This window comes from Barbus barbus, assembly GCF_936440315.1.
Source record: "Barbus barbus genome assembly, chromosome: 31".
Lineage (NCBI taxonomy): Eukaryota > Metazoa > Chordata > Actinopteri > Cypriniformes > Cyprinidae > Barbus > Barbus barbus.
Window position 1 is genome coordinate 16,572,058 of NC_136759.1, and position 26,810 is coordinate 16,598,867.

General features: G+C 38.7%; 2 protein-coding genes across 2 annotated transcripts in view; both read left to right on the forward strand.

Moving 5' to 3' along the window:
* The first annotated feature begins 2,898 nt into the window (after nt 1-2,898).
* On the forward strand, nt 2,899-22,331 carry LOC306850914 (protein phosphatase 1 regulatory subunit 14A-like). Its single transcript, XM_079386877.1, has 4 exons — nt 2,899-3,195; nt 19,951-20,031; nt 20,361-20,393; nt 21,011-22,331. The coding sequence occupies exons 1-4, from the start codon at nt 2,965-2,967 to the stop codon at nt 21,143-21,145; spliced, it is 480 nt and encodes a 159-aa protein (XP_079243003.1). The 5' UTR covers nt 2,899-2,964; the 3' UTR covers nt 21,146-22,331.
* Nucleotides 22,332-23,574: 1,243 nt separating this feature from the next.
* LOC306851582 (exocyst complex component 3-like protein 2) overlaps nt 23,575-26,810 on the forward strand; it is a 40,822-nt gene continuing 37,586 nt past the window's right edge. Inside the window, exon 1 of the mRNA XM_079387934.1 lies at nt 23,575-23,748. The gene's annotated coding sequence lies outside the window, so the exon portion shown is untranslated. The remainder of the gene's footprint in view (nt 23,749-26,810) is intronic.

A 26,810-nucleotide genomic window follows, 5' to 3' on the forward strand; every position in this document is an offset into this window, starting at 1 on the left:
TTTTTTTCTAAATAACCTTAATAAAAAGCCAGAATGAAATATAAACACTTTGCCATTAGAGCAGGGCTCTCGTACATTTTGTCATTTTAGAATGTTAAATTCCACTTGTAGATATTTTGGTGAAAGTAACTCAAAAGTAATACAGGAGTCATGTAACTCATTACAATTCTGAGACAGTAATATTGTAAGGTAAGGAATTACTTTTAAATAACAGTAACAAGTAATCTGTAATGTATTACAGTTTGGAAGTAACTTGCACAGCTCTGATTATAGGCTACCTGGAGATTGGTGATTCCCAAACAGGTGTATGTGTATTTTATTTTATTTTTACCTATATAGTGATTTACAGTGAGGTTTTTTGCCAATACATCCCTTGTACACAATTATTTAAATAATAAATGTAGCCTCAGTCCAATTTTTCATGTAAACTTCTTGTGTACTGTACGTACAGTAAGGGAAATATTAGAAGTATTGTCTAAGGCGAGATATTAGCAAAATATATTCCAATATATTCAGTCAGTTTGCCTACTGTGCAAATCTCTAGATGCCGGGACATTTTAAAACACTATGGCTTAATGCATTAAAACAGAGTTTAAAAAAAAAAAAAAACGCAATAAACACGTTATTAATAAACCATGCTATACTGTACATAGCTTGATTTTATTAATAATGTGTATATGGGCGTCGGAACCAATGTATGTGGGTGGGTCAGGACTTTTGAAGACTAATGATATTGGCCCCACCCACTTTTACGTCTCTAATTCACCGAATATGTCTGAAAACAAATGCCTTTCCGATGTAACAAGAGATGTGAAAAGGGAGAAGAACGATTTCATCCAAAGGCGGACGCGAACTCGGGTCTCTCGCGTCAAAAACACTGTGGTACACGCTTGAACACTTACGCCATTGGAAATGCATAGATATGATCGTCTTTTGTAATTTTGTGATGTTAATGGGCAGAGGTAAATAACCCATGCCAATAAAGTGGCCTATTTGCACTTTGTGACACTCCCTTAATTAAAAGGCACCAGACTACAGAAAATATAATCCAGTAATTGTCACCAAAATTATTATTTTTAATTAATACTAATTTAATGCTAATTATCTTAATTTCTGACTTGATTAATATATAGACTAGTATATACATAGGATATACTATATTACAGTATTTAAATTTATGTCATTGTCACTAAAACTATGATGACTTCTCTGAACACATTTAACTTTTGTTGGGGTTACCCCACTCTACCCTACAGTTGTATGCATACTTTTCATAACACTACTTGTTTTGTCAATTAGTCAATTTTAATAGTTTAGATTGTGTGTGGTGGGGGTAAGGTTTTGTTTACATTGTGGGAACCAAATGTCCCTCAAGAGAAGCAAAAACTAAAATCAACTGCATGTGACCAGCCAATCATCATGAGGAAACAGCTTAATAAACATGCAAATTATGTCTTAATGAAACTATAAAGATACTAGAGGTTTGTGGAGAATTAGGTATAGTATATGTGATGAGATTTTCATGAGATCAGTATAAAAACAATGGGCGTTGAAAGTACCCACCATGACACAAAAACAGTCTCTATATGTCTCATCTCAATTTTGACTGTCCGTACAAAAAAATGAGACAATGCAATAAACATATGATGAATTAGTCACATACCTTATAGCCTGCCGTAATTTGTTTCATTAAACAAATATATATATATTATTGTACATAATACAAGATTTTTATTTGTCACATACACAATTATACAGGGTATAACCAGCAGTGAAATGTAGGATAGTGAAATAGTGAATCTAGGAAAGATATAACACAAAAATAAACTTTATTGTTGTTTTTTGTTTGTTTGTTTAATAGTTCACTCAAAATTTTGAATTTGCTGAAAATGTGCTCATCCTCAGGCCATCCAAGTTGTAGATGAGATGTTTCTTCATCAGAACAGATTAACATTACATCACTTGCTCACTAATGGATCCTCTGCATTGAATGGGTGCTGTCAGAACGAGAGTCCAAACAGCTGATTAAAACATAATAATCCCGAAGTAATCCACACGAGTTCAGTCCATCAATTAATGTCTTGTAAAGGAAAAGGAAAGAAAGGGCATGACGTAAACATGTGGCCAAGTATGGTAATTTGTGCTCTGCATTTCACCAGTCCAAGTGTAGACACAGTGGGCAGTGGGTAGCCATTTTTGCTGTAGCGCTCCCAGGAGCAGTTGCGGGTTCGGTGCCTTGCTCATTGAAGTTGGAAGAAACTGAATATTCACTCCTCCCACCTACAATCCCTCCTGGTACCGAGACTCAAACCCGTGACCTCTAGGTTACAAGCCTGACATTCTAATCATTAGGCCATGACTAGTAAAGAGAAAAAGTCAAGTAAAGAGACAAATACATCTATAAGTCATTTTGACTTTAAGCGAGTCCATCATGCTTTCACAAGTGAAAAAGTCATCTTGCTTGAATCAGGAGAGAAATATGCCCAGATGAAGCACTGTTTGCAAGTGAAAAAAGTCCCAAATAGTCCTAAACATGTCATTGGGTTTTGATGTTAGAGAACAACAGGGGGTGAGCTTCACTGCAAGAAACGTTATTATTGATTACGGACTGGTATTTTGGCCAAAAGCAACATTTTAAATGCCTTATTGATGGATTTCTTTATTACAAACGCACAGCTTTTCACTTTACAAATTGATGGAGTTATTTTGGAATATTGTGATGTTTTGTTATCAGTTGTTTGGGCTCTAAGTAAAATTTTCAGCAAATGTTTATTTTTGCACTAACTATATGAGCACCTCCTTGCGGGCTTCTGGTGGTCCCCAGACCCCAAGCGAGAGCGTTCGTAAGGCGGTAACCTCGCAGCGCTAGGACCCTGCGGCCCGGCGCGCTCTGGAGGTGTCAGCGCTCCCTAGTGCTGGAGCAGCGCACCTACTCCGACAGAGTCCTCCTGATCAATTATTTGTATGCAAGTGTCCATCCGGAGGATCAGTCTGGAGATGGCTGCGAATCGGGTGGGGAGGCGTTATAACAATAAGATCCACTCACCGAACCGTGGTACCAGCCGGGAAGCTGGACTGAGCGTGCAGAAGAGACAAGCAAGAGTCACCGTAAAATATAACAGAAAGGAACTCCAGAGGCGCCTGGATGTGGAAAAGTGGATAGATTGTGGACTTGACGAGCTGTATTTGGGAAGGGTGAGTCCTCTTGTAATAAAGAATAATATGTAATATGAAGTATGAAGAATTCAAATAACTTCTGTTAATATTTAATGACATGGAAGCAGTAAAGGCGCTGCTGATAAATCTCTTCTTGATTGCTGATTGTATGCCATTGGAATTCATTAAGTGGTAAGACGCAATAATATTTAATAATAATGAAAGTTTCTATCAGTGAGAGGATTTAAAATCATCACTATCCACGTGGAAATGTGCACCTAGTCTACGTGTCCCAAACTGTGAAGCAGGTGTCACACATTTCAATTCAGAATGGAATATAAAATGTCTGATGGCAAAGATGGTAAAATGCGATAAAGGATTTCCATTCCACAAATAAGTTTCGAAGTAATGTTTGATTGTGTCCCTTTTGATGTGCAAATCTGTGATTATTGCGCACGTTTATTCATAAAGGGCGTGAACCTTTTCCTGGGTCATTCCACGACACGACAGCCTTTTGTGTCCTTCATGAATATATGTGTAAATAATGACAAGATGATACCAAATTTTACTGTGTTATTATAGTAGGGTTTATATATGTAATTTATTTTTACAGCAGTGTATTTTAGTTTAGTTTTAGTTTTTTTCTGTATTTATGTAGGCTATACACCTGCACATTTTATGTGTGTGTGTATGAGTATGCCTTTGTGTATTATACAAGCTAGTATTTTGTATTTATACTCTCTCTCATCTAAAATTTTCTTCTAAAATGAGCATTTTTCTCTGGCTCTCATACGTAGATTTGGTAATTTCACTTTAACAGCTTTGAATAGGTTCTTTTCATTGTCATTAAAGTGAAATAACTAAACAGACAGACAGACAGACAGATATATAGATAGATAGATAGATAGATAGATAGATAGATAGATAGATAGATAGATAGATAGATAGATAGATAGATAGATAGATTACATGTCCATTTTGTTAGCCTCATAACTCCTCCTTACTAAATGTATATGAAATTTCAACTTGTGAACTCTGTAAGCTTTTAAATCTCTTTTTCTTATTTTTTTCTCTGTAACACTTTACCCAAAGCCTTTATGTATAATGCATTATAAAGGTTTATTAAAGGGTATAATGCATTAGAATTATTCATAATGTGCATTTAATACATTCTATCTTGTCCTAAATAATTATAACTGAATTTAAAATGCAAAGTGTAACAATGAATTGATAAGTGTTATAATGTATTAACTGTGGTTACACATATTCATGAGACTGTACAACGCATTATAAGGTGTATTACATGGCATAATTAATGCATTAAAACTACTTTTATAATACATTATGCATGAAGGCTTTAAGTAAAGTGTTACCTTTTTTTCTTATTTTTCCATCAGTAGGATGGAAAATGAATATTAGCAGAAATATCACTATTAAATTATTCAAACCTTGTAGTGTCATAACTACCATATGGGTAGTAATAGCTAAATGAATTATGTAATCCTTCTTGGCACATCTTTATTTAAGACCACAAAAGTAAGTTGTGAAGATTTGTGCCTCAAACTTTGACATGATTTACATAAAGACAGCATTAAAGTCTTTATACTTTAATGCTGCTGATTTAGCACACATAGTTAACCTACATCAGGCTACTTGTCCTGTTCTCCTGTGAGGCTTGAAAAACTAAGACAAGTAAACATGTCTGGTATGCTAACAATTTATATCTAATTAGTTTACATTCCTGTGTCTTGGGGTATTTTAGGACACGGGGATTTTTTTCCTCAGAGGGTCCAGTTCCCATGAGCAACAATATCAAGGGGTCGACCTTAAATGTTTAAAGATGCGGTCAAGACTTGTTGGTGTGCTTGCTGCCTTACATGGAGAGCTCTGGGATGCCAGCATGCGTCTGGAAAACAGTAAACTTTCACAGTCGCTCGACTTTGTGATGGTGGATGTGAGGAGGGAGAGCTCTGACACTGGAACGCACATGGCATCCTGCCACGATAATTATGAAATCTTGTAGGGGAGATCGAGGGGTGTTGCAACACATTTAGTTTCAACATCTATAATTAGTGGTTTTCAGCAGTATGTTTCACAACCTGTATATTTCCAAATTTCCCTGTTACTAATTAAAGTAGCATATTTTATTCTCTAAATATTTTTTGTCATGCAAATCCATTATTTTTTTAAACAGGGCCTAGCTGCTTCTGCACTGTCTACTTTAAATTGTACACTGAAATAAGAAACAAGAAGGACTGGATAAAACGTCATTTATGTGACAAACATGAAGTATTACCATAAAATATTATTTTATTGTAATTGCTACTCTAATAATCTGATTTATTTACAACTCCAACAATAATTAGCATTATTTAAACCTTTTTTTTTTTTTTTTACATTTGTTAAAATGTACCATAAAGAAGTACCATGTAAATTGTATACACTAGTATGCCACAATATCACACAACCTCAGAAAAAAGGTACAAAAGCTGCCACTAGGATACTATCCTTTTAAAAGGTACATCTTTGTACCTTATTTACCCCTAAAGTGTGTATAATAGTACCTTAAAGGTACATATTAGTTCCTAAAGTGTACATATTGGTACCTAAAAGCTACATATTGGTACCTTTTGAAAGGGTACCACCCCAGTGACAACTTTTAACAGTCCTTTAAGAGTACATTGATGACTGGACAAATCCCAACCGTCATCTTTTTGTCATCTTTATGATGTGATGTTGGTGCTAAAAAGAAACAGCCCCCACTGAGGCTGTAATCAGATCCCCCCCTTCATTTCCTGTCGGCGGCAGGCCCAACTACATCCTGCTCTTATGGTCCTGGGATTGATTGATGGTATATTTGTCTCATGGGGTGTTTCTTATGAGTAAGGGGGATGGGGGCTGTAGAAATGAAGACCCCATATGTCACTGTATCACACAAAGAAAGCCCTCCTGCAACTGTCCTCCACCCCCATCCCGCAAAACGACCCGCTACCAACTGGTCCAAGGACAGGGCATCACAAGCCCCATTAACCAGGACTATTAGTCTTCTGCTCTATCAAATATATATTTTGTGAAATGTAATCATGCATGGTTGGGGTAGCTAAATAAACAGGCTGATCAACTTTTGAAAGGAAAGGAGAAACCACTTCTCATATATCTTGTTGTAGATGCCATGGGTTATGTATTCATTCATAATCTGTGGTATTTTGATGCAAATGAATGTGTCACTTGGTATAAAATAGCCAAATTAGGCACATGCTAACATGGTTGTGCACTTTGAAATGGAAGGAAAAGAAAACCCAAACTGCATTAAGTACTGGTTGGCGCCATGTTGGGTTGCCATTCGAATTCAATGTAACTCCATTTGAGAAGTTTAGCATTAGCTAGCTAGAATTAGCTGGAATTTATTGTGTTATTCACAATAAAGGACACAAATGTTAATGCATAAAAGGCATTTTTTATGTTTTGATGTACATTATCAGTTCAGTTTGAGAAGTGGTAATGCATTAACGTCTGAGTTTGTATGCTAGCTCCATTCCCGTGGAAATGATGATCAGAAACTGAATGCACCTGGATGGATTCAGCCAAAGTGCTCATATCAGCTTCACAAGGACCAAAGAGCAAAACAGATGCACATTTAGAATGTTTATAAACAATATTACATTTCAGAGTTTACCTGTATATGAGTTCTTGTTCCTAATATGGTCAGCTTGTAAAGAGGTCACTAATAAACACAGGCTGCATTAAATAATTTATTCTGCATGCACAAATATTTGAAGAATAACAAAATGGTTTCTTGTGAAAAAGGTTTTTGTTGTGGATAAATGATAACAATTGCGTCAAAGGCATGTAATGTAATTAGTTAGACTAAACCATGTCAGCCCGTGTTGATCTCACATGCACTTTTGCATTTAATGTGGAACGGCGTACTGTTACATCACAGTTTATGAAGTCCTAAGGGCAAATGATGCACAAAAGATCTGACATTTTACTCTGGTTGGATTGAGTTGACAAGAGAGGCACTGAAGTGCTAGTGTAGTGCTTCATCAGAGATTATCTATAGTATGAACAATTAGTGAATGCAGTATTTGCAGTTTATCATGCAAAAATATGTCTCTTTATGAAAGAGTTTGAATGTACAACAGAATTGTTATTTTACTTTTTTTATTTATTTACCCTGAAGTTGTTCCAAATCAGTATTTTTTGAAGAATGTTCACAGAAACAGTTGCTGTTAGCCATTGATATCTATAGCATAAAATACTATGGAATAGCCATAGACCATGCTGCATGGTCTATGGCTACCATGCAGCAACTGTTTGGTTATCCATCTTCTTCAAAATATCTTTGTTTGTTTTTAACAGAATAAAGAAACTCATAATGAGTCATAAACTCATGATGACAAAATTTTCTAATTATTTAGGTGAACTATCCCTTTAAATCATCTTGAGTTCCCCTTGGAAATTTGCTTAGGCCCTCTTGTGGGCCCCTACTCCTTGGTTGAGAAGTGTTTAGGAGTAATCAGTCTTACTTTAGGATTTCAATTAGTCCAATCTTTTTTTCTGTTACTGACAAAAAAGTTATGAACAGTCCTAAAGAAAAAAAATAAATGACAGACTTGCAAGACTAGTCAAAGCGGTTTATGCAACCTGCCCCACTGGTTTCTAGATATGGTTTGGGTCCCTCCTTTACTTTCACCCAAAAATGGAAATTCTTTCATCATATTCTTACCACCATGTTGTTCCAAATCTTTCTTACATCTTTGTAACAGAAAAGAAGATATACTCTAGAATGTACAACAGTTTTTGTAAGTCATTGGGGCCCAAAATGACATTAAACAGTTACAGCACATGGCGAAGTTTAATACATAGGGTTGTGAGTTTGTTAAAATCTCTAGCCCTAGGAATGAGCAATAACAATTATCATGCTTGACTTAGCAAACACTGGTGATGCATTAAAAAAATACTTGCCTTACTTGTCAGACTAGTTGTCTTGACACATTCTCACATTCACAGTCTTCGATCCTAAATATAAATACTTGCAGAAAGCCACAGGAGATGGGCATTTGAACTGGGGTCACAGCTGTTTATAAAACATGCAAACTCAGAAGAAAAGAAACAGCCTAACTCAAAGAGTGCAGGAAGAAAAAACACATTCTTACCCATTATCTACTGGCCTGGAATTAATAGAGACTGAATCACAGCCCAGGGGGACCGGCTGATGGTAAACCAGTTGGAGTGATTCACTCAGCACTCATGCATGCAGTAAAAGGTGAAAAAACTCATGTTTCATCAGAGGAAATATTTTGAGTTTTTTTTTACTACAGAGACAAACCAAAAATGTGTCACAAGCTTTAAATAAACCATGACCAACCAAAATTTACATGAATATTTACACATAAATTCTCGAGATATTTGGTACACTAGTTTTCAGTTTTCTATTGACTGTGCAACGCTTCTCTGCTCAGGAACGAATCTAAAGCAAAGGCACAGACTTTCAGTTACTAAAGGTTTGATCTGTACGTTCAGCATGTGAAGGGTTATGTTGGTTTCACAGCATTTCAGTGGCATTTGGAGTTAAAAGAAAGGTCACAGATGCCCTGGTAGGGCTTGGATCTTTCTCTGATTGACCTTTCAACGGTGGTGTAAGTTTCAGGATTTTGAAAGTTCTCCCACGCCAACCCTGTTCCCTGTAGTTATCCGTAACCTTATCAGGAAACACACTGGCTTGCATGACCAGCTCTTAACCTTCTGTGTAGATGTACACCATACTGATGGCAATTTGGAGCTTTGGTAATCAGGTTAACTTAGTTGCAGTACTTGGTGCTAACTTATAAAAGATGACAAATCATGAAAATCTGACTTTTCCAGGTTTTAAGTGCTATAATCAGGTCCCCGGTGCATCTACCAACCAAGGAAATGTGAAAAAGATTAACCCAGTAACTTTGTTTTGGCAAGCCTTTTTCTGCAAGTGTCTGAAAAAACGAGCATGTCTGTTTTCGCTCCCCTAGTGACGTTGCAAAGGGATCTCGTTATAATAATACCACCCCTTAATCTGTAAGTTTCCACCCATGGCGCTGTCATTTTGATTTCACAAGTGACAACGGTGTACCAGTTTTAATGCCATGGTGAAAGTTTGAGCAAAACATGCTAACTGTTCTGCCTTTGGCTGCACAGATGAGCACAAAAACACTATTTAGAGTCCCAGCCTCAGAAGAGACAATAGAGCAGTGGATGTATTGAATTTCTTACTGTATATTGCTACTGCCACACAGATCTAAAATAAATATGCCATTTATTTCCCAGCTGTTTACTTTCACAGACATAACCAACTGTGTTTTTAATGTAAACTTGTGTGTGAATGAGAACTTAGTTTAGTACTCACATGCCTGTGAAAGCCGCTTTCTGTACGTGTACTTCGGATGTGTGCACTCAGAAAACCTCATATAAGAAGTTTAAACTAATATGGTTTAAAACGCATGATTTCAGCATGATAAACATGATAATCAGAATCAAAACACACGTCTTTTAGCAGGTATGATTTGTAATGGCTCTATTCTGGAAAAGGGGGTGGGGAGCAGCAACTCATTTGCATTTAAAGAGACATGCTCTAATACAGCGTGGTTCTGCTTCCAGTTAAAATAGGCATTTTCAAAATGATATAATAAAAGATCTGTGGGGTATTTTGAGCTGAAACTTCACAGATAAATTCTGAGGACACCTGAGACTTATATTACATTTTGTAAAAAGGGGTATAATATGTCTTCTTTAAGTTTGACTGAATCCCACCACATTATATACTATGTTGTGAGTTAGTTGTATCTTAGTATGTTCATGATACAAATCAATTAATGCAATAATTCATCCTTAAAGGAATAGTTCTCCCGAAAATTAAAATTTGATAATTCAAGAGGAGTTTGTATTTGTCATCGCTTGTACACCAATGGATCCTCTGCAGTGAATGGGTGCCGTCAGAATCAGAGTCCAAACATGTGATAAAAACATCACAATAATCCACACAACTCTGGTCCATTAATGTCACATAAAGTGAAAAGCTGTGTGTTTGTAATATACAAATTCATTATTAAGGTGTTTTTACCTTCAAATCATTTCTTCCACTAAAATACGTGTCCTCTATCTGTTTCTATTGCTTTTTCCAGTGAAGAAGTCCGCTGTCTGAATCAGGAGAGAAATATGCACAGATCAGGCACATTTACAAGTGAAAACAGCAGTTCTAGACAAAAATGTTGGTGGATTTTGGTGTGAGAGAAGAACAACATGGGATAGAGGAAGCATTGTTATGCATTATGGACTCAAAATCTGCTCTGATGAAGAAATAAGCTCTATTTGAATGGCAGCAAATGTTCATTTTTGGGTAAACTATTCCTTTATATCAAAATTGTGTTCTTTCCGTCTTCTGTGGAAAAAAAAAAAAAAAAAAAAAACAGAATTGTACTGGTTACTCTTTTCTAAAAAACAATCCAAAAGCTCCTAATCATAGTATCATAATAGTGGCCCATACAACTGAAATCTCTTGATTCTGATCTTTTCCATGAATCATCTGAACCTGTTCAACATATTTTGTTAATTAATCAGACAATATGCTGAAAATATGCTGTTTTGTTTTCATTCTGCTTTACTGGTGGGTGGCACTTTTCAAGCTGATTTAGTTTTTTGTAAATGATTTACTGGTAGGACATGAAAATTGACCTTGGCCTATTTTTGAAGGCACCAAGCCACAATAGAAAGGGAAGAGAAAATTAAATCTTTCTTGAAACACAGAGGTGCGCATCATAAATAATAGATTGTATTTTTTTCAGGCACACTATTTATCAGAGGAAATAATTTTTCCACTGCATTTACAATTTTAAAATCAATGCAGAATTAAGCCATTAATTAAATATGAATTATATCCTTCAACATCGTAAATAAGTAGTCTTTACGATGTTTATCTGGAAGTGTATTTGAGGTGGTTTGAATAAAAGGGAAGCGCGGGACTTGTTAATTCCCATATAATATATTAGTGCTGAGTGACAGCTGCCTGGCCTAGATTGACAGCTGCTGAATGGAGCAAGAGACAATACTTTGATTTCATCACTGTTCTCATTTAGTATGACTTCCAACATTTAGAGACAGCTTAGCAGGGGATTCACTGATGGGCAGTCCCTAAAACCTAGCTTTAAAGTGTATTTTCTTTTAATTCAGCTAAGTGGTAACACCATGATGTATTGATCTTCTGTTAGACACACATTCAAACTTGAACTTTGGAAAGTAGCAAAATGCTAAACTTCTTCATATGAGCTTGCAAGTGATATTACACACAAATGTCCAAACACAAATTTAACAGCGGATTATATTGGAATTTTTAACATGCAAATTCGCAGAGTTCACCAGTATAAAACTGCTGGGTTTTAAGTGACCTCTGCTTAATGCATCTAATGCATTGAGAATCTGAAAATTAAATTAACCTTTTTTTAAATTCACGTTTATTTGTATAGTCAGTGCTTTTCATACTACTCAATGTTGCAAAGCAGCTTCACAGAAAAAGAAAATAATGTTTCTACATTACAATTAAGAGCAATTTATCAGTGGTGACTACAGTATGTCAGTGATATCCATATGGCAGAGATGTAGAGTTTTAGTATAGTACAAATCATGCAGTTAGTTAATGACATGTATTCAAGTAGAAATGTTGCCCATCCCATGGCATAAACTGAAAAGCAGATAATAAGCAATAATTGATAATATGCAATTGATTAGATAAAAGTAGAGTGCAGGGCTATTAGATATATTATGTGAACGCTTGGCTAAAGAGATGTCTTTAATCTAGATTTAAAGATTTAGTGTGTCTGAGCCCTGAACAATATCAGGAAGGCAGCTCCAGAGTACGAACCAAATGAGAAAATGCTGTATCCAAATTTAATAGAAAAAAAAATATTGGTCATCCAACCTTTTACATCTTTTACACACTCTGTTAGCTTGGATAATTTAGAAATTTCATTTGGTCTTTTTGAGAAATATAGTTCTGTCATGACAGCTCTCGGAGGGATTGGCATGGTAATGTATATAATATTAATGTATTTGGTCTTGTCGGAATAGATCTTCAACGTGTCTGCTGCGGCAGAGCAAGTACTGAGACTTGCTACTTTCAATACATCCACAACATGCTGCTGTGAGCATGTAAGAAATACTGCTGCTGCAAATATAACATACATGAAATAACCCCTAAAAGTCTGAAGACATAGAATGGACAATACAAGTTAAAAAAAGCACAAAACACCCCACAACAAGCAGATCAATTGCCAAGACATATGTACTGCTGCTGCTCTGAAGAGCCATGTGAACCGCATGTATTACTATCTACAACCTGAATCCTGGAAATGTTGGGACGTTTTTTTTAAATTTGAATAAAATGAAAACTAAAAGACTTTCAAATCACATGAGCCTATATTTTATTCAAAATGGAACATAGGGAACATAATAAATGTTTAAATGGAGAAATTTTACACTTTAATCCACTAAATGAGCTCATTTCAAATTTGATGCCTGCTACAGGTCTCAAAAAAGTTGGCACGGGGGCAACAAAGGGCTGAAAAAGAAAGACATTTTTAAAAGATTCAGCTGGGAGAATATCTAGCAACTAATTAAGTTAATTGACATCAGGTCTGTAACATGATATAAAAGCTATAAAAGGGATGTCTTAGAGAGGCAGAGTCTCTCAGGAGTAAAGATGGGCAAAGGCTCTCCAATCTGTGAAAGAGTGCGTAAAAAGATTGTGGAATACTTTAAAAACAACGTTCCTCAACATCAAATTGCAAAGGTTTTTCAAATCTCATCATCTACAGTGCATAACATCATCAAAAGAGTCAGAGTAACTGGAGAAATCTCTGTGCGTAAGGGACAAGGCTGAAGACCTTTGTTGGATGCCCGTGGTCTTCGGGCCCTCAGACGACACTACATCACTCATCGGCATGATTCTGTCATTGACATTACTAAATGGGCCCAGGAATACTTCCAGAAACCACTGTCGGTAAACACAATCCGCCGTGCCATCTGTAGATGCCAACTAAAGCTCTATCATGCAAAAAGGAATTCATATGTGAACATGGTCCAGAAGTGCCGTCGTGTCCTGTGGGCCAACGCTCATTTAAAATTGACTGTTTCAAAGTGAAAAAGTGTTCTATGGTCAGACGAGTCCAAATTTGACATTCTTGTTGGAAATCACTGACACCATGTCCTCCGGGCTAAAGAGGAGGGAAACCTTCCAGCGTGTTATCAGCATTCAGTTCAAAAGCCAGCATCTCTGATGGTATGAGGGTACATAAGTGCATACTGTATGGGCAGCTTGCATGTTTTGGAAGGCACTATGAATGCTGTAAGGTATATAAAGGTTTTAGAGCAACATATGTTCCCCTCAAGATGACTCTATTAAAAGAAGGCCTTGTGTATTTCAGCAGGACAATGCAAAACCACATACTGCAGCTATTACAACAGCATGGCTTCGTAATAGAAGAGTCCAGGTGCTGAATTGGCCTGTCTGCAGTCCAGATCTTTCACCTGTAGAGAACATTTGGCGCATCATTGAGCGAAAAATACGTCAAAGACGACCACAAACTCTTCAGTAGCTGGAAACCTATATCAGGCAAGAATGGGACCAAATTCCAAACCAAAACTCCATAAACTCATAACCTTGATGCCCAGACGTCTTCAAACTGTTTTGAAAAGAAGAGGAGATGCTAAACCATGGTAAACTTTTGTTTCTCTGTTTCTGCCACGGGATTAACATCCCGTTAACATGTGTGGCGGGAGGAGCCAACGACAGACACAGTGGGCGTGGCGTCAAGCCTCGGAGAGGTTTTTATTAAACAATATTTAAAATAAAGTGTCCAAAGGGGGAAAAGTGTCCAAAATAAACAGGGATCTGGTGTCCTCGTTGTGCTGCGGGGCTCGTGAAGGAGGGCAGTGTTCAGGAGGGAAGGGTCCAGGTAAGGGGCGGAGTCCGGCGGCCGCACGCGCTCCCGTCTGGAGGTCCCGGGGCGCGGGTGACGGCGGCTTCTGTGGCGGCTTCGTCCAACTCCTTCATCCCCGGGTGCTCGACGGGATTCCACGGCCCGGCGTCCTTGCCCGACGGCCGTATCGCGGGTGCTCGCGTCTCTGACGGCGGCAGGTAGTTCCCTCTACGCTCCCTTTCCTGGACCCACGAGGACACCAGCGTGCATGCACGGGGAAGAGACCGGTCTCCCGAGGAGAGGCGCGCTCGGAGTTTAAACGGCGGCGGTGATGAGGCTCCATTCACGTCAGGTGCGCCTCATCACACGCCGCCAGCCCTGGCTGTTTCAGCGCCCCTCCTCTCTCTCACACACCCACTCCCGTCGGGAGCCTGGTGAAGGGCAGCGAATAAGGGACGGGGTGGTGATGATGGACAGGGGGGAGGCAGCCGACTCGTCACATTCCCCCCCCCAAGCGACATCCCCGTCCTAGGGTCGCCGCCCACGCAGGAGTGCTACCTTCCTCAACCAGGCTCCAGCGGTCGGAGTGGGCGGGGCAGGGATTCCTCTCCGGGCAACGCTCCCTCTCGCACCGCGCCGGAGCCGGGACAGAGAAAGCGGGTTTTAGTTGACAGCCTCAACCAACCACGGGGTAATGATGACAAATAGACAGAATGTCACTTACCCCATTGGTGGCTGGGAGGCTGTCCCCGTCCTTCCTCCGTCCCCGTACGGGCTCTACGGCTTCTTGCGAGCGAGAGGGGATGACGTCATCAGATGTTGCCCAACTGTGCTGTCTAGGCTCCGCCTGCCCGCATTCTCCACCACTGTGGCGGGAGGAGCCAACGACAGACACAGTGGGCGTGGCGTCAAGCCTCGGAGAGGTTTTTATTAAACAATATTTAAAATAAAGTGTCCAAAGGGGGAAAAGTGTCCAAAATAAACAGGGATCTGGTGTCCTCGTTGTGCTGCGGGGCTCGTGAAGGAGGGCAGTGTTCAGGAGGGAAGGGTCCAGGTAAGGGGCGGAGTCCGGCGGCCGCACGCGCTCCCGTCTGGAGGTCCCGGGGCGCGGGTGACGGCGGCTTCTGTGGCGGCTTCGTCCAACTCCTTCATCCCCGGGTGCTCGACGGGATTCCACGGCCCGGCGTCCTTGCCCGACGGCCGTATCGCGGGTGACGGCGGCAGGTAGTTCCCTCTACGCTCCCTTTCCTGGACCCACGAGGACACCAGCGTGCATGCACGGGGAAGAGACCGGTCTCCCGAGGAGAGGCGCGCTCGGAGTTTAAACGGCGGCGGTGATGAGGCTCCATTCACGTCAGGTGCGCCTCATCACACGCCGCCAGCCCTGGCTGTTTCAGCGCCCCTCCTCTCTCTCACACACCCACTCCCGTCGGGAGCCTGGTGAAGGGCGGCGAATAAGGGACGGGGTGGTGATGATGGACAGGGGGGAGGCAGCCGACTCGTCACACATGGTAACTAGGAATTACTGAAGCGACAGTCTGGATCCAACCCTTAAATGATCTGAGATGACCAAACACCTGAGAATAGATGATGCCAACTCCTCAGAGGACCTCAGAGGATGCCAACCGTCAGACAACATAGAGAATTACCAAATTTTGCCATAAGATAAATATATTAAGTTTCTATTCCTGTAAAGCTGCTTTGCAACGATCTGTATAGTAAAAAGCGCTATACAAATAAACTTGAATTGAATTTAATTGAATTAAACATGCCTCTGTTTTCAGACCTGTAGCAGGCATCAAACTTGAAATGAGCTCATTTTGTCCATAAAAGCGTAACATTTCTCCGTTTAAACATTTGTTATATTTTCTATGTTATATTGTGAATAAAATATTGGCTCATGTGATTTGAAAGTCTTTTAGTTTTCGTTTTATTAAAATTTAAAAAAATATCCCAACATTTCCGGGAATTCGTGTTGTATGTGTGCCTGGGCTACCACGCCGACCGGCTTAACACCAGTGGCCTATGACTATGTGAGCCTTGGCTACCACACCGACTGGCTTAACTCTAATTAGACGCCCACTATGTGTAATGTTAATTAACAAAATGGATATATGTTGCAATCCGAATACATAAGACCCCAGCACCCACCTGAGCAAATATCATAATTTAGTCATTTGATAACTGCTATTACTTTCTCCACTTCATCAGTCTCAGCGGCAGCGTAACAGCTTGTTAATTCATGTTCATGCAATGATGAGATGGACAAAATTAGCCAAAGCATGCCATTTTACTCTCTCGTGCAGATAAAAGTTGTCAGGTTTACAGTGCACAAAACCTCCTGGGTGGACTGACTTGAACAGATTTAAAAACAGAATATAAATGTTCTTTCTCCATTTTCTGAATTACTCAGCACAGCCAGAGCACATGTCACGCAAGCACATTTCTCCGAACTACACTACCCATAATGCATTTCACTCGGGACTATAACAACCATAGATAGTGATCTTAAGTGATCATTTTTTTTCCTTCTCCTGCAACACTGTCATTGATATGTGTGAACTATAACAGTGGAAACTAATATTTCTACTATTTTCTAATAATATTACCAAGAGGTATTAAATAGCAGAGGGCCTAAGATAGATCCTTGCAGTATTCCATTACTGGCACTAACTTAAGATAATTCCCCATTTAAATAAACAAAGTGGTAACGGTCAGACAGGTAGGATTTAAACCATCTTAAAACCTGTCCCTGAGTACCCATCTAGTGAGTAGTGTTGGGGGTAACACATTACAAGTAACGCGAGTTACGTAATAATATAACTTTTTTCAAGTAACTAGTAAAGTAACACATTACTTTTTAATTTACAAGAAAATATCTGAGTTACTTTTTTCCCATTTATTGACTGAACCTCGCAGAAAAACAGATTTAGTATTCATCAAAATGAATTAAAACAGTAAAATGCAAACTCAGAATATGACGCAAACCTGCAACAATTAAATATGTTAAACACAAATGTATCTAATCCCATTTTATTAACCTGTGTCTTTGCTGCTGACCTTTGATGACCAGTTCAACCATACTAATAAGCAAAAATGATTTGTGTTTCATTGTTTGTTTGTTTTTATTGCTGAAGAGTGTTGAACCTTCTTCTCCTGCGTTCTACTTTACAGACGTGAATTTACTTTTCCTTCACCCTGAGGTTTATTCATTACACTTCTTGTATTAAAAACAATCAAGCCCTGCTCATATTTAAAAAATAATGCAAAAGTAACGTAACACATTACTTTCCATAAAAAGTAGCTAAGTAACGTAATTAGTTACTTGTTTTAGGGAGTAATGCAATATTGTAATGCATTACTACTATGCATGATCTACATTGTTGAACCCAGCACTAAGATCAAGTAAAACTAGCAATGAAATGCAGCCTTGGTCTGATGCAAGAAGCAAGTCATTTGTACATTTAATGAGTGCAGTTTCTTTGATATGATAAGGACTGAAACCTGACTGAACTCTTCATAGATATATTTTTTGCAAGAAGGAGCACAATTTAGCAGACACAACCTTTAACAAAGTTTTAGACAAATAAAATGAAAAATTCGGTCTGTAATTGTCAGTCCTGTCTTCCTGTGTCTTGTGTTTCCCCTCCTCTTCTGCCCATATTTGGTTAGTTCCTGTTCCTGTCCTCCTTTTGCTTTTCAGTTTATTAGTCCCCAGCCATGTGTTATTATCTAGTTTACTCCTCTGTTTATAAGCCCTGTGTTCCCTGAGTCTGGTGTCAGCTGTTATACGTCATCCCTTGTGTTCTGTGTCTCCTGCGACTCCTGTGTTCAAGCAATTGGATCAATAAATACTGTTTGATTAAGGATTTCCTTGTCTCCTCGTTCCCGGTCTTTAACTCCAGTGAACGTGACAGAACAGCTGACCAGTAATCGTTTCCTCTGCACCGTTTTCCCCTGTTTATTTTTTCCCCGTTTTTTGTTTTCCTGTTTTTTTTCCCCGCAGCTATGGAAGTTGCCTGCCTAGATTTCCCATTCGACCAATATTCCTGGGAATTCTGCAGGCTCGCCGTGACGACGGCACTCGATGACGCCACCATTCTCTCGCTGTTATGGCACGGGGCCAATTCCCATCGTCCCCTGGACCTCCCAGACACCACAGGGCTAAGATGGAGGGAAGTGATCCTCCGGTGTCTGGAGAGTGTCCAGCCCCGAGCCAGAACCAGCCTGCCGTCACCAAGGCTCTCCCAAATCCGCCGTGCACAGCTCTCCCAAGCCGGCCGCCGTCCGCGGCCAATGCAAGTTAGCCGCCCGTGGCCACCGCAAGACCGCCACCGTCCACGGCCAATGCAAGTCAGCCGCCCATGGCCACCACAAGCCCACCACCGTCCGCGGCCAACACAAGTCAGCCGCCAGTGGCCAACACAAGCCCTCCACCATCCACGGTCAACGCAAGCCCCCCACCGTCCGCAGCTCTTCCAAGCCCGCCGTCCGTGGGGAAATTAACGCCGCCGTCCGCAGCTCTTCCAAGCCCGCCGTCCGTGGGGAAATTAACGCCGCCATCCACGGCTCTGCCAAGCCCGCAGTCCGCGGGGAATTCTACGCCACTGTCCACGGCTCTTCCAAGCCTGCCATCCACGGGGAAAGCAACGCCACCGTCCGCGGCTCTCCCAAGCCTGCCGGCAGTTAGTATGGCAAGCCAGCTGGCAGTTAGTATCGCAAGCCTGCCGGTGGTTCTTATGGCAGGTCTGCCGGTCGCTGCTCACCCAAGCCTAGTGCCAGTCCCTCGAAAGAACTATGCTGTGCCTGCGCCTCCAGAGCGCCCTCCAGTGCCCGCCTCTCCAGGGCCCGTTCCTCCAGCACCAGCCTCTCCAGGGCACCCCCAAGAGCCCGCTTCTTCTGAGCGCCAGAAGGAAATCTCTAATTTCCCCAAAACATTTTTTTTGGGGAGGGGGGGTAATATGGCTCCAGCCGTAGAGGCCAGGGCGGGGGCTGGGGCTGTGGCCTCGGAGGCGGTTCCACCATGGTCGCCCAAGCTCCCTGATCCGCCATGGCCTCCTGAATCCCCTGCTCCGCCATGGCCGCCTGAGTCCCCCATTCCGCCATGGCCGCCCAAGCTCTCCAACCCGCCATGGCCTCCCGAGTCCCTGGATCCACCGTGGGTCCCGGAACAGGTGCCGCCCTGGAGGCCTTCTGCTCCTGAACCGTGCCCCTTGAGGCCTCTGGAGCAAACCCCCCCCCCCCCCCCCTCCCCCCTCCCCGTTGGATGTTGCAAGGCATGGGACGCACCTTCCGGGAGTAAATGTCAGTCCTGTCTTCCTGTGTCTTGTGTTTCCCCTCCTCTCTTGCCTATATTTGGTTAGTTCCTGTTCCTGTCCTCCTTTTGCTTATCAGTTTATTAGTCACCAGCCGTGTGTTATTAATTATCTAGTTTACTCTGTTTATAAGCCCTGTGTTTCCTGAGTCTGGTGTCAGCTGTTATACGTCATCCCTTGTGTTCTGCGTCGCCTGCGACTCCTGTGTTCAAGCGATTGGATCAATAAATACTTTTGATGAATGATTTCCTTGTCTCCTGACTCCTGGTCTCCAGTGAACGTGACAGTAATTTGCCAGTGCTTTCAGAAATGGCAGTCTTATAAATACTGTTTGACTTCCTTTCTTTTCCATGATAAGTGGGTGTCAGAAATGGAAAGTTGCAGAGCGCTTTGTGGTACAGGTGTAACCTGGTTATTTCTTGTTTCTAAATGCGCCATCTACTGTCAGAGAGTGAAATTACATTTTCTTTCAGCCTACCATTTTTCATGGTGGTGTGAAGAGGCCTTAAGCGTGACTATTTCTTTCCTCACAGGAAGAAGATATGCCAGAGGAAGTGAACATTGATGAGCTACTAGATCTACAGAGTGATGAAGAAAGGACGCAGAAGCTTAAGGTATCTGCTTTCTTAAACTACTGATGAAGAAACCAGTATGTGGCCTGTGTTTAACTAGTTTAAAGGAGCAGTTCACCCAAAAAGTGAATCATATGAACTATTTTTAATGAGCAATTTCTTCATTTAAATTTCTTTATTTGTTTTCCACGTAAGATAGAAATCCATAGGGTTTTGGAACAAATTATTTAATGAACTATTCCTTTACCTAGCAAGATCCCTTAAATTGCAGTAAAAGTATAAATCCAGCTTTAAACCATTCAAATCCATTTTCAGCAGGGACAATTTTTGTCATGCTCTTTATTAAATCTCTTGATTTTTATTTCCCGTAGGACATCCTTCATACCTGCGGTAACAACACAGAAGTAAGTCTACCTACCTCTTTCTCTCCCCTTTTCTCTACCTCCCTTCTGCTATTCATATGTTATAATTCTATCACACAATAGGAAATACACATGATCTTTCATTTCAAACAAATTTGTGTTGTCCTTTTCTGAACATAGCTTTGATGTTTTCTCTTTAACTAAATAATCAAGTGTTTGAGTTTATTGTAGACATAAAAGTGACTCACTGTCACACTGCAGGAAATAGTGACTAACAGTGTTAATGATTAGACAAAATTCTTTACCAAAACATGTGTGTTGTGGGATAATACCTAGAAAATGTAGGAAAAATGAAAATATTTTTTTACTGAATGCTTTCTAAAGCCAGATGATGTAGTTACAATAACCACCAGCAGGGACTAAATGGGCTATGCTAACCACCTAAAACTTTCACATCTGAACTACAACCACTGCATCATCCTCCGCTGCCCTCTGTTGACAAAATTGGAGAAGTTGATATTGACAAGTTAATACTTTTAAAAGATATTCAGGTCTTATCTCTAAGTTGCGTTGTTTTTATTCAGATACTTTTGACACATTTTATCATGTCTTTAAAGAATCTTCTATGATGATGTGCTTTTTCTCCTCATCTTCATCAGGTCTTCATCACAGAACTGGTGAATAAACTTCATGGTTTGCAAAAACAAGAAGATCTCCACAACAATGGGATTGAACATCCCCAGCTTCACATCTTCCCTGATCGCCAGGGCTCTCCTGACACTGAGAGACACTGAGCATCTGCTCAAACATCTACAGCTCTTCAGTATCATGTATCAGAACCAATTCATATCACAGCATCAGCAGCGTATACTGCTGTCTTCATTTTTTACAACTACAGAAAAACCCTATAAAAATATTTATGTAAAAATCTTGCCTAAAGCTCAGAGTAAAACATTGAGTGACTGACCACTGCATGGACCTGTAAAAAGTTTCTTTATAATTTTGAAACTTGTAAACAATTATAAATGAAAGCCTTGTTTGTAACAATAGAAGTGCTTTTACACAATGAACGTGTTTTCGTTGATTTAAACAATTTTTTCTACCTGATCCCTTAAAATTGCTTTCAGTGGTATAACCCACTATAGTCAGAATTATAAGATAACATTAAACAACTTGTTTGGCTTTAATAAAAACAATTAATTTAGTGAATTTTAGGTCACCTGAGAAAACAATTTGTAGTGCATAGCAGCCATTTTAAATAGTTTTTCCTTTGAAATACTGACCCATGTGAAGGATTTTTCTCATTAAATATTTCTTGTTTTTTTAGATTATGCTGAACCCGTGAGTTTTTCACAAATGGACCAAAGATTTCTGGCAAGGTGCTTTTTAGATTTCAATAATTCCCTGTTGTGTTGTTTAAGTCTGTGGTTAGATTTTGTAGGATTAAATTATTTTTCAGAAAAAAGTCTTGAATATCAGCGCTGAATTTAAAATGCTTCATTAAAACTGACAGCTTAAGCTTTTTCCGAGTAGAAATGAAGGCTGGTTTGTAGCAATCATGAGGTATTGTTTATATGTTTGCTGCTACTATATGAATTACTCAAGCTGATCAAATTTATAGTATGTTTGAAGAAGACTCCATATTTTGAAGAAATTCTTGAGTTGATTCTCCTCTAGCTCTGTATTTTAGGTTGTATAATGCACCGTTTTTTTGTACAGTGGCAGACTGCCAGAAATTTTTATTACTCTTTATTTATTTTACTGCTTTTAGTTTTACTTGCTTGTTTCACTTGTTTATTTTATTTTATATTTAAAATGATACAAAGCTGAACAAAATATATATATAACGGGCTATTTATCTTTTGGTATGCCTTCATTTTAAATGAAACAAAAACACTCATGCTAAAGAACACAGAAATAAATAATGCTGTATATAGCCCGTTATATCTTTGTGAAATAAAATAAAAATAAATCTACTGTATGTCTTCAGTTAATTATTATTATTATTATATTTACTAAAATACATAAATGCAAATAGTTTTGTGTTTGTATGTGATTTTGCAGGTTTGATTTTCTGCCTTTTAATTTTCACACACATAATCAAATGTAAATAATGACAGATTTAAGAGTTTGTGAAAAACAATATTAGGATAAATTATGTTAAAATTATGGATATATCTATCCAACAAGCTATCCTGTAAAAAAAAAAAATAATAATCTGAAAAAGACAGCAGAGGGCAGCATATTAATAATCTATTTTAAGCTATTTTGGTTTTACAAGCCATATGTTATTGTATAGCATAAATGTGTTTCACTTCACTTACAAGCCATTTAAGATTAAAAATCAATGCAGATGTTTTATCATTTAAAATCTTTAAAAAAAAAAATTATTCAGACATTGGCATTAGTAGCAGCAGCTCTTACTCAGCTTTGATAAACAACTAGTCAGTCAATCAATCAGCAATATTGTTTGTTGAAAGATGGAAAAACATGAATGGCGGTTTTAAACTCTGTACAAAGTTAACGTTCTGTAAACACACGCTATATCAGAAACATACCATATCAACGGTGAGGCCTGTCAACAAAGGGAAAAAAGAAACCAAAAGAAACATTGTTTTTCAGATAGAGCTATGCGAATTCTTTCAAGCAGCAAAGTCATGCTTGTTCCTACAATGTAAACAACATAAATAGCACTGATTACCACAGTGCTGATCAAAGCCTCTATAGATCCGTGGGTCTAATACAATGCTGTAAGAAAACAAACAAACTACCCCACGCAGAGACGGCGCAGGTGCACTCATTGACTCGGGCACAGTCTGCCCTGCTTATTTCAACCCACAGTTGGGAAAACACCTTCAGATGTGCTAGGACGCTTAGCATCAACAAACACGCTTCAGACAAAAGCCGAGCAGGACAGTGGACTCCTACACACTCAGATCCACTTCCCTCATGGCACACACCAGCGCCGGCCAATCATGTTAGTCATAAGCACACATATCCATGCCAGGCAATAAAGAAATAAACAAAAAATACTGTACTGCATCTACGCCTCCCAGAGCAATTAGTGGAGTCATAGTGCCCATGATCCCAAAGGCCCAAGAGGTGGTGGGGGAAGCTCAGAGCTGGTGGAAAGGAAAGGGGATGGACGGCTTCCTGAGGAAAAAGCATCGTCTTTTGCGCTCCAAAACAACTCAGGAAGTGACTATAGCTAGTCCCAGGCTTCAGACGTGCTTTCAGTTGGACGACAGCACATGTAGAGTTAGTTACTCTCTGAGTTGGACACTTACAGTGACAAACTAAGACACAACCACATACACAGATACGAAACCTCTGGGACACTGGGATGTCCCTGCTCTGAGGCGTTTAAGAATTTACCATCACCTCTCTGCCAAACAAGGTAAGAGGAACGATTTTCAGGTTTGACAGGGCTTTCTGAGTTTTCAATGGTTCAAAATTGATGAAATGACAAGTGGCTTGTTTAGTACTACATTTGTTTACATGTCACTGCTGCACAAAGAGGGCTATTCTGAGGTCTTGGTTAGCTGAGTGGATGTTGTGTAGGTGCCAGTGCCAATGATATACATGAATGCCAAATATACTTCAGTCTTCATACTTTTTGCACGCTTCTCGTATTAATACACTCAAACAAAACTGAAAAGCTTTATGATTGTGGAATGTGAGTGAGTACATCTTGATATTTTTAGTATGGTCCATGATGTTCACATGTGTCGTTATGTTATGATGTTCACATGTACTGATTCTTGATCAATCGCTTTCTCTCGTCTCAAAACAGTGGACAGAAATAAAGGATAGAAAACTTTGTAATCAACTGGTTTTCACCTAGCTTCACTTCAGATTTGACTTTGAACATAAGGTGGTAACCCAACTGATACAAAAAACTTTCAACCACAACAAATTCTTAAAATAAAGCATTAAAATGTATTCATGTTACGTCAAACTACTTAGGCCAATGTGAGAAATTAATTTGCACTTTTTTGGTTATCTTAAATAAACACCAAGAGAAGTAGGCTATGAATTTATTTGAATAATAAGCAAACTGTTTTTTATTATTATCATTTAGTCTGGCTTATATGTTCTTTGACCTTGTGTCGTTTTGTTCTCTTTCGAGGATTTTTCTTCACAAATGAATATGCCATAGATTGGTGGTTCTCAGTTGGGGGCCGGGGCCCACTAGGGGGCATCCGCAAACTTCCAGGGCAGCTCAATATGTCTTAAAATTATTTAAATGTAGTTATATTACATAATCTTAATTAAAATGCTAAAACACTAAAACAATTAATATGTACAACATCGAACTGTCATAATATTTTTATTTAACACTTTAAAATGTCATTATATAGCAAAACCAGGTCGAACTAGAGTGTAAAAAGAAAAAAAAATAAATAAATTAAATTAAATATAATGATAAAAAAATAAAATAATAAAAAGTAATATAAGTTGAGAGAAGAATATTGCCTTGGACAAAGGGGGTCCTTGGAGTAAAAAAGGATAAGAACCACTTGACATATGACCTTTGACACCAACAACAAAACAAACATTTTCTCCTCTCTTTTTTTAGCGGACAAGACTTATATTTTGACATCATAACTTGCACAGTTATATGTTTTTTGAACATGCAGAACAGACCATGAAAACCAGTTTGGGCAGTTAGTTCCAGTGAATATTCTGTCTATTTTAGTTTTAAAAACAGCCATTTTTTATATTCTGTTACAGCTAAATTAATTATATGCCATCAAAATGAGTCATGAATTCATATAATACACAACCCAACAGGAATAACATAAGGTATAGAATATTAAACAGAACAAGCTGTCCATTTCAAAAGGTACTTATATATAACATTTACATACTAATATTTCATTACTGATATAAAGATTGACATTTTGAAAGGATAATGCCCCAGCGACAGCTTTTGTACCCTTTTTTCTGAACGTCTACATGTGACCACCTGCGCCAAGAGTAAAAAGACAATGCAGATGACAGAAAACACATGTACAGCGATAACGTGACAACCATGAAATCCTGGGACAGACAAAGCCATGCCATAATCAATCTTTCCTCAAATGCTGAATGATGTCTTCCCACACAAACCTCTTAAATTAGCTTTAACCTGACCCGCTCAATGTAAAAGGTTACACTTGTGACGTCCATCCAGTCCATTCCCACTAACAGATGCCCACACTCCAGCAAAACGGAACCAGGATGCTACCAGCTAAAACGGGCCCTATAAAGGATAACCCCTGTTCCTCTGCTGGCATCCACCGCGCTGGAGACTGTCAGTAAGGCTGCGGCTGATTGCTCGCTGTGGTCAGGTCTGCTTTTCTAGTGGGATGACAGAGAGCCCTTCTCTCAGCACAGATGCAGAGGGCTTTTCCTGTGGTCCGTATGGAGCACCACTGCAGGATGCAGGCTGGCTGTGATTGGACCATCCCCTGCTGACCCTTCACTCAGGTGCCAGCAACAAGTTGCATAATAGTAGTGACAAACAGGGATATGAGCACACCACTTAAGGAGAGAAACCAAGAATGGTGTGTTTTACTGTAATGACAGCAATGACTGTACAATCAGCGATGAATAGACATATGAGCACACATTTAACACATTTTAAAATAGTGTAAATTATATAATTACAATATTTTTACACGATTTATAATAATTTAAATAAAAAAAAATTATGTCTCATTTAAATAAAGAAGTTTTGTAGATTTGAAAATAATGTAAATTGTGCTATTTTAAAAGTACTTATAATTATTATAATTCAAAATTATTTTTTTAATATACATCTAAAAAAATAAAGTAAAATAAATAAATATGCATGTACTCTTAATGATGGGTTAAAAATATGTACATCATTTAATTATTATAATACATTATTTAATGATTATGATAAAAATTAGAATTTATTTATTAAACCGTAAATAATATAGATATAAAATAATAACAGATAAATAATATAACAAATAATAAATAATAGAAAGTAAATATTTTACACATATTTGTAATAATTGTACTTTTTGCCAGTATATATATCAGTCTTTTATAAATGATATTTTATAAATAAATACTTCATAATATGATACTTTATAAACAAACAAATAAATAAATAAATAATAGAAAGTAAATATTTTACTCATTATAATTTAAACCCATTTTAATAATTATTTTATTTTTACCAGTATATATGAGTCTTTATAAATTACATTTTATAAATAAATACTAAATAAATAAATAATAGAAAGTAAATATTTTACACATACTATTTTACACATATTTATAATAATTGTATTTTAAATGGGTCTTTTTAAATTATATACAAAGTATAGTGTGCCATTATATTTTGGAATGAGGATCCCTCAAAGGGATCATCATGGTTTATCCTTTATAGTTAGATTTTCTTGAAAATGTGACATAATTGTCCCATAATTGTGACATAATAAT